The sequence below is a fragment of the Podarcis filfolensis genome, assembly GCF_964270895.1.
Source record: "Podarcis filfolensis genome assembly, chromosome: 9".
Lineage (NCBI taxonomy): Eukaryota > Metazoa > Chordata > Lepidosauria > Squamata > Lacertidae > Podarcis > Podarcis filfolensis.
This window is the reverse complement of record NC_139610.1, coordinates 28662433-28679376: the sequence shown is the minus strand read 5'-3', so window position 1 is coordinate 28679376 and position 16944 is coordinate 28662433. Positions and strand designations below refer to the sequence as shown.

At 37.4% G+C, this 16944-nt stretch overlaps 1 protein-coding gene across 38 annotated transcripts in view; it reads left to right on the top strand.

Moving 5' to 3' along the window:
* TENM3 (teneurin transmembrane protein 3) overlaps nt 1–16944 on the top strand; it is a 1278808-nt gene that overhangs the window by 1007307 nt on the left and 254557 nt on the right. For 23 of the 38 annotated variants that reach the window (XM_083630934.1, XM_083630945.1, XM_083630925.1 and 20 more), the window contains one exon: nt 11522–11614. The exons of the other annotated variants lie outside the window; for them this stretch is intronic. In XM_083630934.1, the coding sequence (XP_083487060.1) occupies nt 11522–11614 (93 nt within the window). The remainder of the gene's footprint in view (nt 1–11521; nt 11615–16944) is intronic. 38 annotated transcript variants of the gene reach the window in all.

Sequence of the window (16944 nt, the reverse complement as noted above, 5' to 3'; positions counted from 1 at the left end):
ACTTTTTTTCCTCTAGTAGCAACTGCTTTATTTCTTATTAAAATAAAAATAATATTGTTATTTATTAAATTTCTATATTGCCATTCATGATCACAGGGTGGTTTACAATATAAAAATACAATACGTAACATAGCAACAAACAAAAAGAATACCCCCCAAACCAAAACATAAAGGCCATAGATAGTTTAATCACCCTCCAGCCTCTCATGGAGGGGGCACATGAAGAAGGGCCTTAGATTATGATTGCAGGATCTGAGAATGAGCAAACTAGTATAATATAAACCTTTGCTCCCTTTTCTGTACTCTTTCAGTAGAGGCACAAAAGCCAGTGATGACAATGCTTTATCCCATCTTTAGGAAATAAAAAATAAACAAATCTGCCCATAGGCTAGGCATATAAAAAGCTATGAAAAGGCAAGGATATTTAAAAATGGTACTACACAAACATTTCTCTTTGTTGTTGTCCTCATTTACAGACAAAGAACTGTAGGACTCTCCCAGCTTGCTTGCCCTTTCCTGTCCTTCCATAACGCATGTGTATGCTTGTTCATTGTGAGTCTTCACTGCCAGAAAGCACAATACAGTATAGATACTGTGTTTGATTTATTCAGAATTGCATTTAGTTGTAAAATTGCCTCTAATCCAATGTGGAGGAACTGTTACATAATTACATGTGAGCAAACTTGCAATGGCCAGGGCCTTGTCTCAAAAGGTGATGCTTTGTGTTGACTATCCTAGGAGAAAGCTATCAGTCTGAGTCCAGCTCTGCTTGCACAAAAATAGGGGGGAAGACAGCCACAGGAAAAGAAACAGAATAGCTGTGGCACAAACATTTTTTAAATGGATGTCTGTACCCAAACACAAAAAATACTGTAAGTGTTGAACTTGAGAGTTTTAATACATTATTGTTTCCTTGCCCAGAATTTATCTCTCTAAGAAATGTGTATATACTGGATGGGAGAAATGGGTGTTTTCCTTGTCCTGTCATGACCAGGCGGGAATGCTTGCTTGATCACAAAGTTTCAGGGTAGTCTTCTATTTGTGTGGATTCAATTCCAGTTGGTGTAACCCATTAAGAACTGTGTTAGCCACACTTGGAAACTGAATTTGTGCCCCATCATGGCTGGTGAAGGGGAGCAAAGAGAATCTAAATATTTACCTGGATAGTATAATCAGTGTAAAGGGCAGAGTGCTTTATCTAAGAGTGGACTATAATGGTGTCCTGGGCAGGACTCTTGATCCATTTCCCCCTGCTTCCTGCGTCCCCCATCTTCCCAAAAAATCTCCTTTGGAGAGTTGGGGACTGAGTGAAAGATAGCATGGGAGACTGCAGTGGGGAATTTGAATGAGCAAAAATCAATCCTTTCTCTTCTTTTAGTGGAGACACCCACTGAAATTTGATCACAGGCACCAATTAGATTCCTCCCCCAAGTATTATCACTCTTTGGGATTTATCACAACCTTTGTACAGATGTTTTATGTATGGACTAATAATTTTCCATACAGAGGCAAGTAACCAGAATATTAAAAAGCAAAATGCTTTCTAAACTTAAAAACACCTGCTTCCTAGTTCAAGTCCTTATTGCTTTTTTCACAACTCACAAACACTTTATTTCTAGTCACCTTGCAAGAGATGCTTAGGAATGCAGTTTTTGAAATAAAATTGATTTTTCATTAATAGGCCTTTGTTTCAGACCCCAGATATTCCAAATTGACCTAGCGTATTGTTCAAGCATAAGCAATGGATTCCCAGTCTGTCACCTCAGGTACTTTGCTAATGTAGCATTGATCAAATCTACAAATCCTAAACTCGGGAGAAGTGATAGAAATATTAGCCATGGGATGCACTACATGCCCAAAAGATAAATTGTTCAGGATGTCATTTTGCAAGTTGGAGGTCACAATTCATTCATCTTGTTACTTTGTTGTATCCCTTTAGTGGTTTCAATTGCAGGATTAAATATTGAATGGTGGCAGATCATTCAATATATAGCTCTCCTATGTTGGCATTAGAAGGCTTTTCATGCTTAGAATGGAACTCTGTGCACACAGAATGCCAAAGGTAATCGTGCTGATGATCTGTTCTGTAAGATTAATCCCACAACAATATTACCAAGCAATTCTTAACACATTGATTTATCCCTGATACGACACTTCTAAAACGAATGGATGCACCGAGCTTTTTAGAAATGGGATTGTGAGTGGGACCGTTTCTAAAATGCACTATCAAAAATTAATCAATTTGTGAGTCCTTTGAGGAACGTTTCAGGATTCTGGGTAAATTTCAAAGTTTTTCTACATAGTCAATGATGGAAGCAAAAATATCTGGGCAGCCATCTCCCAATAGATGCTCTACAGAATGACTTAATGAACCTGACTTACATCATACTGCAGAAACGCCTTCTTCGGTTTTATCTAATAGAGCTCAATTTATTTTAAATAACATTTATTAGTTTTACTTTTCATAATACATGGAATTATCTAGTTCCTAGCTTCATTTGATTGATTTATTATTACCTAATTTGATTTCCTGTCCAACAGAGACAGTTTATAGATGTCTATTTTGATAACAGAAAATATTTTGATGTGGAGTCAGCAGAATAATGCTTCAACTTCTCAAATAACCCTGTTATCAGACTGTAATAATTTGGATGACAATAATCTCATTTGTTCTGTGAATTAACTAATTTCCTTCTAGGGAAGTTATTGTCTTTAGATTTTGCTGGGAGTGTCCATTCTTAAAATCATGATAGCTCAGTCAGTTAAGCCGGGGATACTTAATCTCAGAGTCATGGATTCAAGCTCCTGTTGAGTAATAGATTGCAAGAGGTTGCACTAGATGATCCTCATGGTCCCTTTCAATTCTATGATTCTATATGTAGTTTTAGCTTTCTGGTAGATAGTTATCACCAGCATTTTGTGTTAGCAATTGCAAGCTTCCTTTGTCTTTCAAACTGATTTCTTTTTTGTTTGTTTGTTTGTTTTACTTTTAATATATACCATGCAGTTCATGTGTGTGTGTGTGTGTGTGTTTATGCAGTGCATTAAATGGACATTGTGTGGTGTCATTGGTCACCCATTGTACTCGTTGCCACTGTAAATTCAAACTTAAAGGCCCATCATCCATGGCTCTTCGTCTGCTTTTTACCGATATTTTCAAGTTAATACATCTGTGAAGTACGTGCTTCCCCAGATTCACAATCAGATATCAAATGTACTGCCATTATAAGTCCCACTGCGTGGGAAGGAGAAATGAATGAAACTCATTAGAAAGTACTTTCAATATATTTTCTTCCCTAGTGCTCAAATCCATTTTTGTACTGTAGAAACCTTCCATAATGTTTAATGCTTGTCTGCTGTGCATGCTAGCAAATTTTATATTTGTCATCTTGTTCTAATTTAATGAAAGTGTAGTTGGCCATCTATTTTACAGAAGGCAGATCACATGTGCAGCTATAACCAGAATAAAGTATTTTCTTTTCTCTGTTCCACCATTTCTGGATATAAACAGCTTAAACACGCAGACACTTACACAGAGTTTGCATCTTGCCTTGTTGATTGAGAAAACATTATTGACTTTCTTTAATCTATTTTTTAAAAAAATAATTGTGACTGATCTTTAAGTGTGTGCTCCTGGTATTATTTAAATAATTCTGGAGATTTTCCAAAAGGGAAAATATGGCTGTTTTACATTATCACAAATTGATAATACTAATCTAACAAGTACAAAATAAAATAATAACAGAACATGAAGTTTTGGAACAATAATACTGTCACATGAGAATCCAATTCCTAATAAGAAGCTGTGCAGATTCAGCAGCATGGCTTTTGTTCACCTAGATAAAGGTGCAGAAATGATTAACTAACAGAGTTGCAATGGCACCATATTGGGTACTAACACAGTTTAGCAGCACCATATTGTGTGCCATTAAATAGGCTAGCCACATTTTGCATATCAAAGAAAATTAATATTAGTGAAGATTCCTACTAATTTCAATGCAGTTCTTTTAAAAGAGTGTAAAATGCTCTACTTTTGAAGTTGAGCTGGAATTTACAAAATCTGATGCAGCCTTATGGGTGTGTGAGGACTTCTTTAGGGTTGTATAACCTCAGTCCTAGACTTGTTTTCTATGTCCATCAGTTGGATGTGAAGTTCTTCCCAGTGAAGCCATAGAAATCATCAAATCAGAGGATCAGGTCTTGGGAAAGACACAAAACTAGGTCGATGTAAAAGAGACAGAGTGAAATAAAACGAGGTGAGGCAAAGGAAATGAAGAAGCAAGGTAGTTGTGTGGTAGTGGTACGATGCAGAACAGCATTGGATTGCTGAGAACAATCTTGATCTGGAAACTTTTTTTTTTAACTCAGGGCTTTCCACATGACCCAATACAGCCTAACTGTTGACTAAGTTTCTGTTCTAATCTGGCAGACTTTTACCAAAGTTCTTCCATTGGCTAGTGCCTGGAAACGATGCAATGGCTTAATTTCCCATTTGACTGACATCCCTCAGGTTCCACATTTATTTATCTGCTTGAGATCATCACATTTCTCATCCTTCTGCCAGAAGGAATTCTGTCTTCTGATGGGACCTTTTCGGATATACAGCTAGAAGTGACCTCAAAAGGTTCTTCAGTCATCCTATCTCAGAAACTGAATCCGCATAAACAAGCACAACTAAAAGCTTGTTTAGCCTACTTCTAAAGACATCCACTGGTTTCCTTTGATCTGTGTATGTGAAGATGCCATACACATAAAGAGGAGACTGTCTATTAATCCATTTTTTTAAATTCTTGCTTCAGCAAGCTGTTGGCCTCCCCTCTCCATCCGTTACAGTGAATTCAAATAATCAACTGAGTTAAGCGTATTACATAACGAGTGTGATTCAACAGTGGATATGTGCTGTCGCCAGAGTTGCACATGTGTAGCACTTTAGGAAATAGCTGAACTGTCAACTGTGTGAGAAGAAAGGAAAGCAGACAAAGACTTAACCTTACTGCCTTTCCAAGCAATGATTCAACAGAATCAGTGTTTAAAGGACTACTAGCAGCCCTAGCTTTTGGGCCTGGAAAGAGCATCAGTATGCAACACCCATCTCTTTATGCAATTTTCTGTCCAGCTAGGGATATGCATACAGAAGCCGATTTCTGCCTGCATATAACATGTGCCTTGATAAAGTAAATAGGTTTTTAATTCCTGAGAAGATAACAAATATGACTAGGATCATATAATCTTTCATCATAATATTATGAATTATGTCTGGGAGAACTTGGAATGGGAGTGCTCAGTTTGGCTACAGTGGACTGCTGGAAGCTTTTGATTTTTTCATCCATTCAGTTTGGTTTTACATATAGGCTTGTTACTAGTGGCTTGTGTCAGCTTAAAAATTGGCCAAGATCCAGATCTGCACAGTTGATTGTTGAAAATCTTTCATTTTACAAGCTAAGCATGCAGCAACTGCATAATTTTATATATCCTTGCTTCTTCACATTTCCCCAACATTATATTTTGGCTGTGCATCTGAGGTGTTTTTTCCCCATTTAATTTTTCTCTTCCCACAGTGATGAAAGTGTACACTATAGACAAGTATTTCCTGGTAAGAGTGTATCTCTAGTATTGCTTACAAAAAGACCACATTTATAGGATATCACACCTATAGTGATAGAACTTTCTCTCTCCCTCATCTCTCTCCTCCATCTCCATATCTAAAACAGAATATTGACTCCATAGCAAATAAAACTTTAAAAAATAAATTTCTAATATTAGTGAGCTATCATCTAAAATGGATATGTACAATACAAGAATAACCAAATTTCTCAGAGAAGTTCCTTGAATCTTTACTATAAGCTAGTCAGCTGTATCTAACAGACTAATACATGCCATTTTTAGAATTGAACTCCATAAACTCTGGGCTTTATTAGCTGATAGTAAATGTTTACTCTTTTGTTGTTGTTTTTTGTGACAGATTTGATCAGTCTTTTTCCTTTTAGAATGCATGTTTTTAATTCTGGCTCGGAATATTTATATAGTTCACTGTTCTCACTCGGATTACTTTTGTCAGGCACTGTATATTTACTTGCACATTGGTGCAGGCTGTATTTTCCAGCCATTCTGTTATTCAGAGAAATGTTCAACACCTGGCAAAATCAGGCTGTTGCGTAGAATTACTTCTGAAAGGTTTATATGGAGCTTTGAATGCATAATTTGTGTGCCACGTTGGTATCCCTTGCAAAGTGTTCTATTGCTGTTGCAAAACAAAGAATTGAAGGCCTAAGATACGACTTCTGAGAAATATAAATGCAAAGCAACACTCACATGATTGTATAGAGTGTAACTGACCCATGACGGTCAGCATGATGTTGTGATGGAGGAAAATATTACAGCTAGAACATTCTGGCTTCTGTTCCACTTGACTTTGAATACATTATCTCTTAGCTCTATCAGCTTTGAATTTTGTTGCTTCTGATGGATTACTGATAAACTTGTATTCACAGTTATTCCAGGGCTTCTTTGAGACCCTGCCTTTTATGTATGGAAGGCAAATTGTAAATGCTGAAACTTCCTACTTTTTCTCAGTGAAATAAGACTTTCTTGTTTTCTGGAAACATTTGAAATTCTGCTTTGAAGCATACTGATTTTAATATTCTGCACATGTTTTGTTGACAACAGTAAAGGAAAATATCATGGAAGGATAGATTCTTTTGCACTGCGTAGAGGAAGATCCATGAAGAATCTGGTCCTGTAAATAGGCTCAAACCACTTGCACTGGGTGCTTTCACAAGACAGTTTGTTGTGGACATGGTGCAGCTATTCATGTTTGCAAGTTTTTCAGTATCCGCATGACATTGTCATCTGCAAAACACTATCCTGTCCCATCCCCTCTCCCACTTAATCTGGCTTTACTATTTCCATGTGTTTTTAAATAAATGATTTTATGCAGAAATGGTAAATCTGGTTTAAATGAGAAAATAAAATGAACATCATTTTATGAGGCTAGCGTCATGTGGACACTACTCAAAACTTGCATGCATCAGCAGCACTATGTCCACAATGAACTGTTATGGAGAGATACCCACTATGCCTTAAAAGGGTGTATGTGTGAAACCAAGATTTGGTTTAAAGCCAGAGAGTTATATTATTGCACATTTAGTCCAATGAGCTATCTCACACAGAGCTGATATTTCTGTATATATTTAAGTTAACAGCATAGTAAAACTGGAAATCTGGAGCCCTTTTACCTTAAATAAACAATATGTTCCCAGTGTAATAGAAAAAGGATTAATAGATCCCACACAAAAAAGTCAAGAAACTGAGCACCATTCAAGATTTCTTTCGTATACCAGTGAATGAGTGCCCCCTTAGCTGTCACACTACATGAAATAGAACAACAGACACACTTCCAAGTTTCAGGACAGATCTGCCCATCATCCCTAATTCCCTTTCCCTCACCATTCAACACTGTTTGTAAGCATAGAGGGAAAGGTGATAAAATGAAGAATACGTACCTGAAATTGTAGATTTCTCCAGACTAGTTAAAATTGCATTTTGCTCTCTTACCTCTATAGCGGGTCTCCATCACCATCGCATAGCATCCAAGTCATAGCAGCCTTTTACTTCAGTCTCAAGCACCTTTTTCTTCATAGATTCCTAGAATTGTAGAGTTGGAAGGGACCCCAAGGGTTTCTTCAGCAGTCACTGGAGGTGACATCTATTTTCCTAACTGCTGTAGACCTTAATGCTTATGGTAGTATTCACTGCTCAGACATTTAGCTGCCTTATTGTCTTCTTTTTAAGTTTCAGCCCTATTGCTTGCTACTTGTTTTTGCTGTTGTGTTATTGTATCTTGGAATTGTCTGTCCAATAAAAAGGTATCCTAGGAGACAAGCAATAGAAAAGCTAGCAAGACCTACATACAGAAAAGGGGTTGGGTGTTCAACATAATTAAACATTGATTGTTATTAGACTACCCAACATCAGAGAGGATTGTTTTTTGCCAACATTGTAAGGTTTTTATTGGTGCAGAAGGTCTCAAAGGAAAAAAACAAAAAGGAAAGTAACTAACTACTGAGTACCTTATTGTGTTGTGAATTCGTACTCTCCCCTCCCTCCCCAATATGAATCTGATTTATATTGCTGCTTCCTGTCTGGGTTTGTCTGCTGTCTAGTGCTGAGTTTACTTTGCCACTATGAGGTCAGTATATAAAGATTTAACACAGATCTGATTTGGTTAGGCAATCCTTTCAGCTTTATTAAATCAACAACTAGGCAAATCCCTAATACAAAAAATCCAGGCAGGGATGATATCATAATTATCATATTCTAACACAATAAAGCAAAACTATATGACTTAATTGAGTGGAACTCTACCAAACCCTTTCTTTGATTGATAAATCAGGTTATGTCTGATATCATAAAAGGAAGTCTCAGATCTATACTCATTAGCAAACCACACCATCCTCTTCCTTCCCCCACCAATGTAACCTTTGCTCATTTCTTATCTAGTTTTCTGCAGTGCTTCATGTTGAATCTTTCTAGTATTAAAACCATTTTAGAATAAATGTGCACACTGCTATTACCAGACTTTAAACAGTAAGGGCCTCCTGCTTGCCTTAGCCCGAATATAGCACAGCTGAAAGTACCCAACACTTTAAGGCAGATAAATGTAAACTACCGGTATGTCAGTAAATATTCTGGGTTGTATCCAACCCAGCTGGTCATATTCAGACCCACTGAAATTAATGGACACGACTAACTTAGTCCCATCAATATCAATAGGTCTCCTTTGAGTAAAACTTACTTGGCTACAACCCTGTATTTGCAATAATAGCAATACATTGCAGGTACCAGTTCATTGTGCAATCAACACACACGCACCGTGCATATCCTTAGTTAAGAAGATGGTTACTGCAAAATGTAGATATAAAATAATATATAAAAATACTTACTGTTCAGTAGAAGAGAGTGTTTGAAATAATACCAAAATATAACTCTGGTACAGCTGTAAAAATTAAGCATGACTATCAAGAGCTGGGTGCTAAATGTGAACATCTGGAGGTGGGAAACTAAGGGACACTGGAGTTTGGTCAGGTGTTGTCTATGTGAGACCATTCAGTTATTTCTCTTGTAGCAATATAGCCACACAGTCGGGCTGTGTTTTATCTTAAACTCATACTGAAGCCATGAACTAGGAGATCTATATTTAACTTCTATTCTGCTTCTCTGGAGACACTTGCCAGATGTTGGTCTCTGGGTTAAAGCTACTTATTCTCACCACAGCCTTTTGTAGGTTAGAAATTACCACGAGCATTTGTTTTAGTAACATTATATTTTTCCTATAGCCTGCATGTCTTTGGTCAGGTTTCTCAGTATTTATATCTTAGAAATTAAGCTCCATCTCTCTGCCGTATGTTTTTCTCACTGTCATGCTAAATAGTATTGCATGTGTAGAACGCAATCACCAGCACAGGCCTCTGTTTCCCAGTTAGTAAATCACTAGACAAGGGGTTGCCTGAATGAAGGGAAATGCTGATTTTGAAAGTACTTGGAGATGGAGGGGTTTGTGAGTGCTGGATGTGCTGAATCAGTGATCCAACACCCTCAAGATGCATGGAAAAATTCACAATCTGCTTGCTGAGAGCTGCTCGTAGAAAACTAGAAGTGTTGAGATGATTCTTAATACTGAGCATGTCTCCAAACTTAAACCACTGGAATGTTATCTTCACTGATAACTCTATTGCTTACTGAAGTGTTTGAGTCAATTATAACAGGTATTGTACATACCTTGAACCTGCTTATAAACTTTACAGGTTATGTATGTCACTAAAGTCTTAAAACCAGGACGGAGCAAAATAATCAGTCAACAGAAAATTTGGGGATGGAATTTGGTCTTTGTGGGGTAGGAAATCCCCTTGGAAAAAACTACTCAATTTACTTCCAGATTTGTTTGTTCTATGCCTGTTACAGCCATAATAATCACTACTATTTTGCTGGAAGATCAGGAGAGTTGTCTGGTTGCCTAGGCAATGTGTAGATGCTGTCCTATCTTCCAGCACTGAATGGTTGGGTGGGGGGTTATTCAGTGTCAGGGGAAAACCTCTAGCTCCCTTCGTGCATTGATTAAAATAGGGGTGCAACTTTGCTGCCTGCAAACAAGGTTCCAAAGTAAGCAAGTTAGTTTCAGTTCACCTCTACTTAAGAATAACTGCACATTCTGTAGGTTATTGGCTAAAACTTGATCCAGAGAAATCCAAGAAAGTGTTGGGTTAACACTTGACCCCACCATTCATTGAATGCCTGTTCTCCTTAAGGGCAAGTATCTGCTGCAGCTCCAGCTTCAGTGTATTGTAATGAGCTTGCGTATTCTGAGCATGACCTTTGAAGCCACTTGGAGCATTCCAAAGCGGGATGGTGGGATTAAGTTACAATGCTGACTGAAGAGTGTCAGTACCTAGCCAGCTTCCCAGAAAAGCCTGTGGAAAGCCTTTTAGGGAGGGTGCTCAAAGCTGGTGGGAATCTTTCACCAGACATTCAGCTTAGGCAAGTGTAAGAAGAAAGTGGAGCCAGGGTGCACTCGAGGAGGCTGATAAGTGGAAGGAGGAGCTGGAAGAGTGGCTACAGATGAGAAACAGAGGAACCGAAGAGGAGCAGGGACTGGTTCCCAGTACCTAAGAGGGGAGTGTGTCATCAGCTGATCATCAGAATTCCACTCTCTGCCTTATATTGAGCTCTGATCAGGCCTTGTTAGCTATTTTAGAGCACTGAAGAGGACTTAACCTTTTCTCAGGCAGCTTCTTTTGGAGGCCATGCAAAGCCAGAAGAACTGGTATATGCTTCAACAAATGTAGTGGCAGTTTGATGGATAGGAGGTGCTCTGACAACCCTCTTCCCCCTTATGAATTCACTCTCTGCAATTCTTTACCAGTCCTGCATTATTTGTAATGAGTCTATGTTTTCCCACCCCTGTCATTTAGATACTGGGCGTATTTTAATCAACTGAAGAGAATTTTATTATTGCATTAAGTATGGACAAGGACTTATTCTAAGCCTGTAAAAGGGATGGTGTTAATCATTAATCCTTTCTTCTGAAATATAGTTATGGTCTTCATTGACTAAAGGGTGTGGGAATGTATGAGATTATTTGCAATAAATAAAATATTGTACATTTGTTTTAGAATATCTCTTACTGCTGTAACTTATAGGTTGCCTCAGGCATATTGCATTGTGGCAAATCTCTTTTTATTTGTTAATACTAAGGGCACAAACAATATGTTGTATATAAAACATAGTAACAGACTGCTTTTTTTATTCTGTTTGAACCAAAATCCAATGTGTTGGCCTAAATTTTGCAACAGTGTTTCAGTGTGGGTGTGTAAATATAATGGAATAAATGGATGTGGGATTATAGCTACAATTTTATCTTTCTTGCCAGGATTCCATGAGGAACGAGTACTTTTAAAATGCCTTCAGTTTCCAAGAAGGTTCAGCCCCTCTAAATGCAACTTTGATGTTGTGATTTTCTCTACAGGGACTGCTGCTCAGCCCACCCTATGTTGGAACACTGAATATCATGATGAGGATCTGATCCTGAATGGAGATACTGAATGCTACCAAAATACAAGTAAATAAAAGTAAAAGTAATAACATAATAATGACAGAGAAATGCTGCTTCACAAGTTTACTCAGTAAACTCAAATTATTTTTATGGAGAAAAATGGGTTTTTGCACAAAAACATACCGTTAAGCATTTTACAACAATGACATATTGCATTCATTCCTCTTGTGAGGAACATATGCCAAGTAATTATAGTAGTTGTCTTGTAAAGTACAGGGCCAGATATAATCCAAAGCTACACTTCGATCTCACGATCAGCATTCTTGAATTATAGCACCATTGACTGAACAGAAGCTGATAATTTGACTTTGATATCTAGGATATACAACACTTATGGAATTTGCCATATATATCCTTAACTACCCTCCTTAAAGGAACAAAAGTAATGAACACTTGAAGGGCATGGCTATGGTGTACTGGAAGAAGTTGCTGCATTTAATGCTAGTTAGTTAGTTCTCAGCTGGATTACCACTGTGTGTGTGTGTGTGTGTGTTTAGAAGTGTTTAAAAGCTACAGGTGAGTGAAATGTATATGATTACTGCATTGCAGGGGTTTGGACTAGATGGAGTCCCTTCAAACTCTACAATTCTATCATCCTATATAGGGTTCAGAGTACAAATCTCAACTTTGAAAGAACAGAGTCTGTTTAGGCTGGACAAAAATGGATTAAGAATGGATATGATAAACAGTTTAAAGACTGCACATATAGCCAAAAACTTGTGGGAGAGTGAGAAATAATGGGAACTGTTGTGCTGGGATATATAGAGTACAATGTAGTTCAGAGGTGCTGCTCTATATGTAAAAGTGCAAAATAAATTCATAAATTAGAAATCTTAGGAGAAACAAGATTTTTGGATTGAATTATCCAAGCAAATAATAATATAGTACTAAGGACATATTACTCTTCACCCTTTTCAGGGGCTTTCTCCTTAGCAGAAACTATGCATGTAGCATCAGCTTCCTGCCGAAGACTTTGGGACTTGTAGTTCTAGTACCTGGAGAGAAAGGATGCTGTTCCAGGACTTGGGAATGCTTGAACCTGCTTTCCACTGCCTCAGAGTATGTTTCTTGGCCTTGAAACAGAGGAAGGGAAGGTTATGCATTCATACCAGTGCTCTATACTTGTGGATATGCAATTACAGGAAAAACGTGCAAAATACACTTTTTCATTTGGCCTTTGAGTCATTGTGAGGATGTTAACAACTTGGTTTAGTGAACAGTCCATTAGAAGTATTTTCTTTCCGCTTTAGTTTTTCATTATTTTGCTATATTGATTTTAGTTTTGGTTATTATTATTTTTGTATATCTTTTAGTAAACTACTCTGCGGTGCTAATATGAAGAGTGGAATAAAAATGAGATAATAAACAATAATAATGAAAAATGCATTCCATGGTTGATTATAAGGCCTAAACATTGGTCCACACAGGGAGTGTCTCTAAATGATTTTATGATGCTGTATTTGTTTTTTAAGTTTCCTTTTAGCAGTAATACTTACCGTATTTTTTGCTCTATAAGACTCACTTTTTCCCTCCTAAAAAGTAAGGGGAAATGTGTGTGTGTGTGTTATGGAGTGAATGCAGGCTGCACAGCTATCCCAGAAGCCAGAACAGTAAGAGGGATCGCTGTGCAGTGATCCCTCTTGCTGTTCTAGCTTCTGAGATTCAGAATATTTTTTCTCTTGTTTTCCTCCTCCAAAAACTAGGTGGGTCTTATGGTCTGGTGTGTCTTATAGAGCGAAAAATATGGTATTTTCTGTTAGTTCATCAACATAGTCCTCACAGTAAAAAACACTCTATATTTGGCAGATATGGCCAATCTGCGCCCCTCCTGAATGACAACTCCCATCATCCCACTGCCCATGCCATCTGGGTCTCATGAGAGTTGTAGTTCAGCAACACCTGGAGTATCAAAGGTTAACTACCCCTCGAGGCTTAATTGATAACAATCTGCCTCCCTCGCCCCGTGGCCCCAGCTGAAAAAAAATTACATGTTCATTAGCATAGCCTTCTTCCAGTGTTTCTTCAAAAATCTGAATTCTCCCTAATGTTGAATGAAAATATGAAAGTTATCCACAAAAACTGGTGTTGTATTATAAAACCACATTTGTATCAAAACAAACTATAGGAATGTTCAGTTTCATAGAATTGCAGAGTTGGAAGGGATCCCGAGGGTCATCTAGTCCAACCCCCTGCAATGGAGGAATCTCAATTAGCTCATACATGACAGATGGTCATCCATCCTCTGCTTAAATGTATTAATATTTATGTCCTGCTTTTTCCAGTAAGAAAGTTAGGGAAATAGGGTAATTATTAGCTTCCAACTGAAGAAAGGTTTTTCCTGCCAAGTAAACTTGTAGCAACCTATTTTCACCAAGCTTCTTTATATTACTTAAGGGAGAGGGGAGAATGAAAAATTTGGAACAATTTAACTGTAGTATTGAAACACAATATGACCTTAAACAGTATTTCTAATTTTGTTCCATTCATGATCAAGAAATGGTAATTTAAACTACTCTAAACCCATTATAATTTGAATAATTACAATTTATTAATAATTGCGTGATTGGATTTTAAAAGCACAATACAATCACAAATAATTCTGTTGAATTAAGAAACTTAAAGTGAACTAAAAACAACCCTAATACAGCTGGATCATTGCTCAGCTTTGACATTAGAGCTCTATAATAGGTTCATAGGAATTCAAAAGCATAAAGGGGGGAAAGACTGATATGGCAACAGCTCTTTTTCTTTTATTCTTTTCATTTTTCATCTATGAGGTTACAATTTTTGCAGCTGGTCAGAAATATCATGTTCCCTACTGTCTCAAAAGACTGTACATGACTAATCTTAACCATGCTTCAAACTGAACATATAAGCAGCTGTTGAAAATACAGCAGGCATTATGGAAAAGTTTACCAACAAGCATAAAGCACCTTCTTTTATAATGCCTGTTAATATATACGGTATTTGAAGCTATAAACTTGAGCACTGCAGACATTTGCATTTTGCGTCACATTAGTTGTATTTTTTGTAGAAGTCTACCTAATGGACAAATTGACTACTGGTTTAATGGGCAATCATTCTGCAGAGCATTTAACAGAAGCATCTACTGAGAGAGGCTTAGATTTTTGAGGCTGATGGTAGAGTTTTTACAGGACAATCCCCAAATGGTAGATGAGCTTTTGGAATAGCTGTAGCCAAGATAATATACTCGTAGATTACTATTTAAGTAATTACTTAAATATTTAAGTATCACTTATCCACACCATTCTATATCTTAATCCTAATAGAATTCAGTCAACAATAAATAGTTTTTCATTCTTATTATTGTGCCAGTTTTTCAAGTTTACATAAATTAGTTGCAGCACAATATACAAATATAGTTTTGATACCTTACTGTACAACGTTCCATCTTAATGCTTAAAAAATGACTCATTGTTGTTATAAACCACTGACTCCTGTGGCATCTTTAAAGACTTTATTTATTGTGACATGAACCACTGCCAAACAGTAGGACATACTATGTGGACCACCAGTTCACATATTCTGTAAATCTGTGCACTTGCAGGAGCTGTGCTGTTTTTGCTGAACACTGTATTGCAACTCCTAGCGTCAGTGCATTGATCCCCTTCAAGCACACCAGGCAGTATGATCTGCAACGGTTCCCTGCCTCCAAGGTCTAGTGTCCAAAGAGGAAATAGATTCATGCAGAGCTTACTCACTCTGCTGATATGAGGCACCATATGCAGACGCTCTGGACTGTTATGTATACCTTTAAATCAGAATTAAAAGATATTAAACTGCAGATATTTCCAGACATCTCTAATATACTTTACACATTTGAAATCCTACTTTCTTTATTGGCTCGAGAGTCAACATTGTCAGAGTGATAAGACAACTCGGCAATCAAAAGTGCCATCAAGCTTGAAAACCTTTGTGGTCAGCATGCTTCATTTGGTAGTTTAAAGTGGCTTGCTCACCCTTTTATTTCTGAATTTATAAGTGTTTAATTCTATAAATTTGAAAAGAGTAAAAGTCCATTATTTCATGGGAGCAAATAGATTTGATGAGCATTTGAATATTTTGGGTTAGCACATTGGCATTTAAAATGCTGCCAATTAGTGCTGAAGGTTCAGAATTCAGCTCAAATGTAGACAATGACAAAATAATGATAATTGGGACAGAAATGAATAGCTCAGAAGACTTTCAGAAACATAATTTCTATCATAAGTCTGAGAAGGAGGGCTGGTAGTTGTCTTAAAGCTAATCCTAACCACAAAGGTTTGTATCCAAAATAGAATACAGATTTTTGCACAACAAAATGTTCTCCCCCTCTCCTCCCCTATGCGCCCCATAAACCTGTAGTAGGGGTTCCCCCAACGCTTCAGAACAAATTTAGGGAGGGCGTGGTGGGAAGAGAAGGGGGAAGTTGATTGATTTATTGTGTTTATGACACTTTTCCCACAATGAACTGTTCCCCATGCAGCTTACAGCAAACATTCAAAACATCAAAATACAAAGCACTGGGAATATAAATAAACAAAATACTGAATTCAATACAGGAGTTAATAAACAAACATTGGCACGTAATTCAACACATCCCCAGATGCAATCTTTCCTCATTAATTGGTCTGAGGAGGGGCAAAACTATTAAAGAATCCTTAGATCGGATATTCTTCAACTGGAGACATCTCCTAATGCAGTTCAGGGCCATTCTAAATGTCGGCACTGCAGGGTCTTCCACATGTCACTTAATGTTAGAGTTTCAGGGTCCACACTCTGGATGCATTTGGAAATTGAACTGTTCTTCAACTTGCCAATCACCACATGTCATGTATGGGATTATATGCCCGTGTAAGAAAAATGTATGTATGATAAGAATTCTATTGTGGATGCACCCCTGGTGCAACACTACATCGAATATGGCTATACAGATGAGGACATATGTTTTTGGTGTTACAGGCTTATAAGCCACACCCGAATAACTTACCAGATGTTAAAAATATCTTTTTACAATTAGAGTCCAAGTGGATCTTCCACCTAGATACAGTTACTCCAAACGGCTGGAACTTTTATTTAGAATTGAGTTGTTTCCTGTGATCCCTTTTTATGATCCTTTAGTAGATCATCTTTGATGAAACAAGAGTATTGTCCTGCTTCTGGGCATCTCAAGGCATCTGGTTGGCCACTTTGAGAACAGAATGCTGCACTGGATAAGTATTTGATCTGATCCAGAAGAACAGTTCCTGCATTCTTACAAACTATTTCATCTGTTCCTGTGGCTATGTTGATACCATGTTCCATTCTGGGCAAGGGATCTTCTAATATTGCTTCCT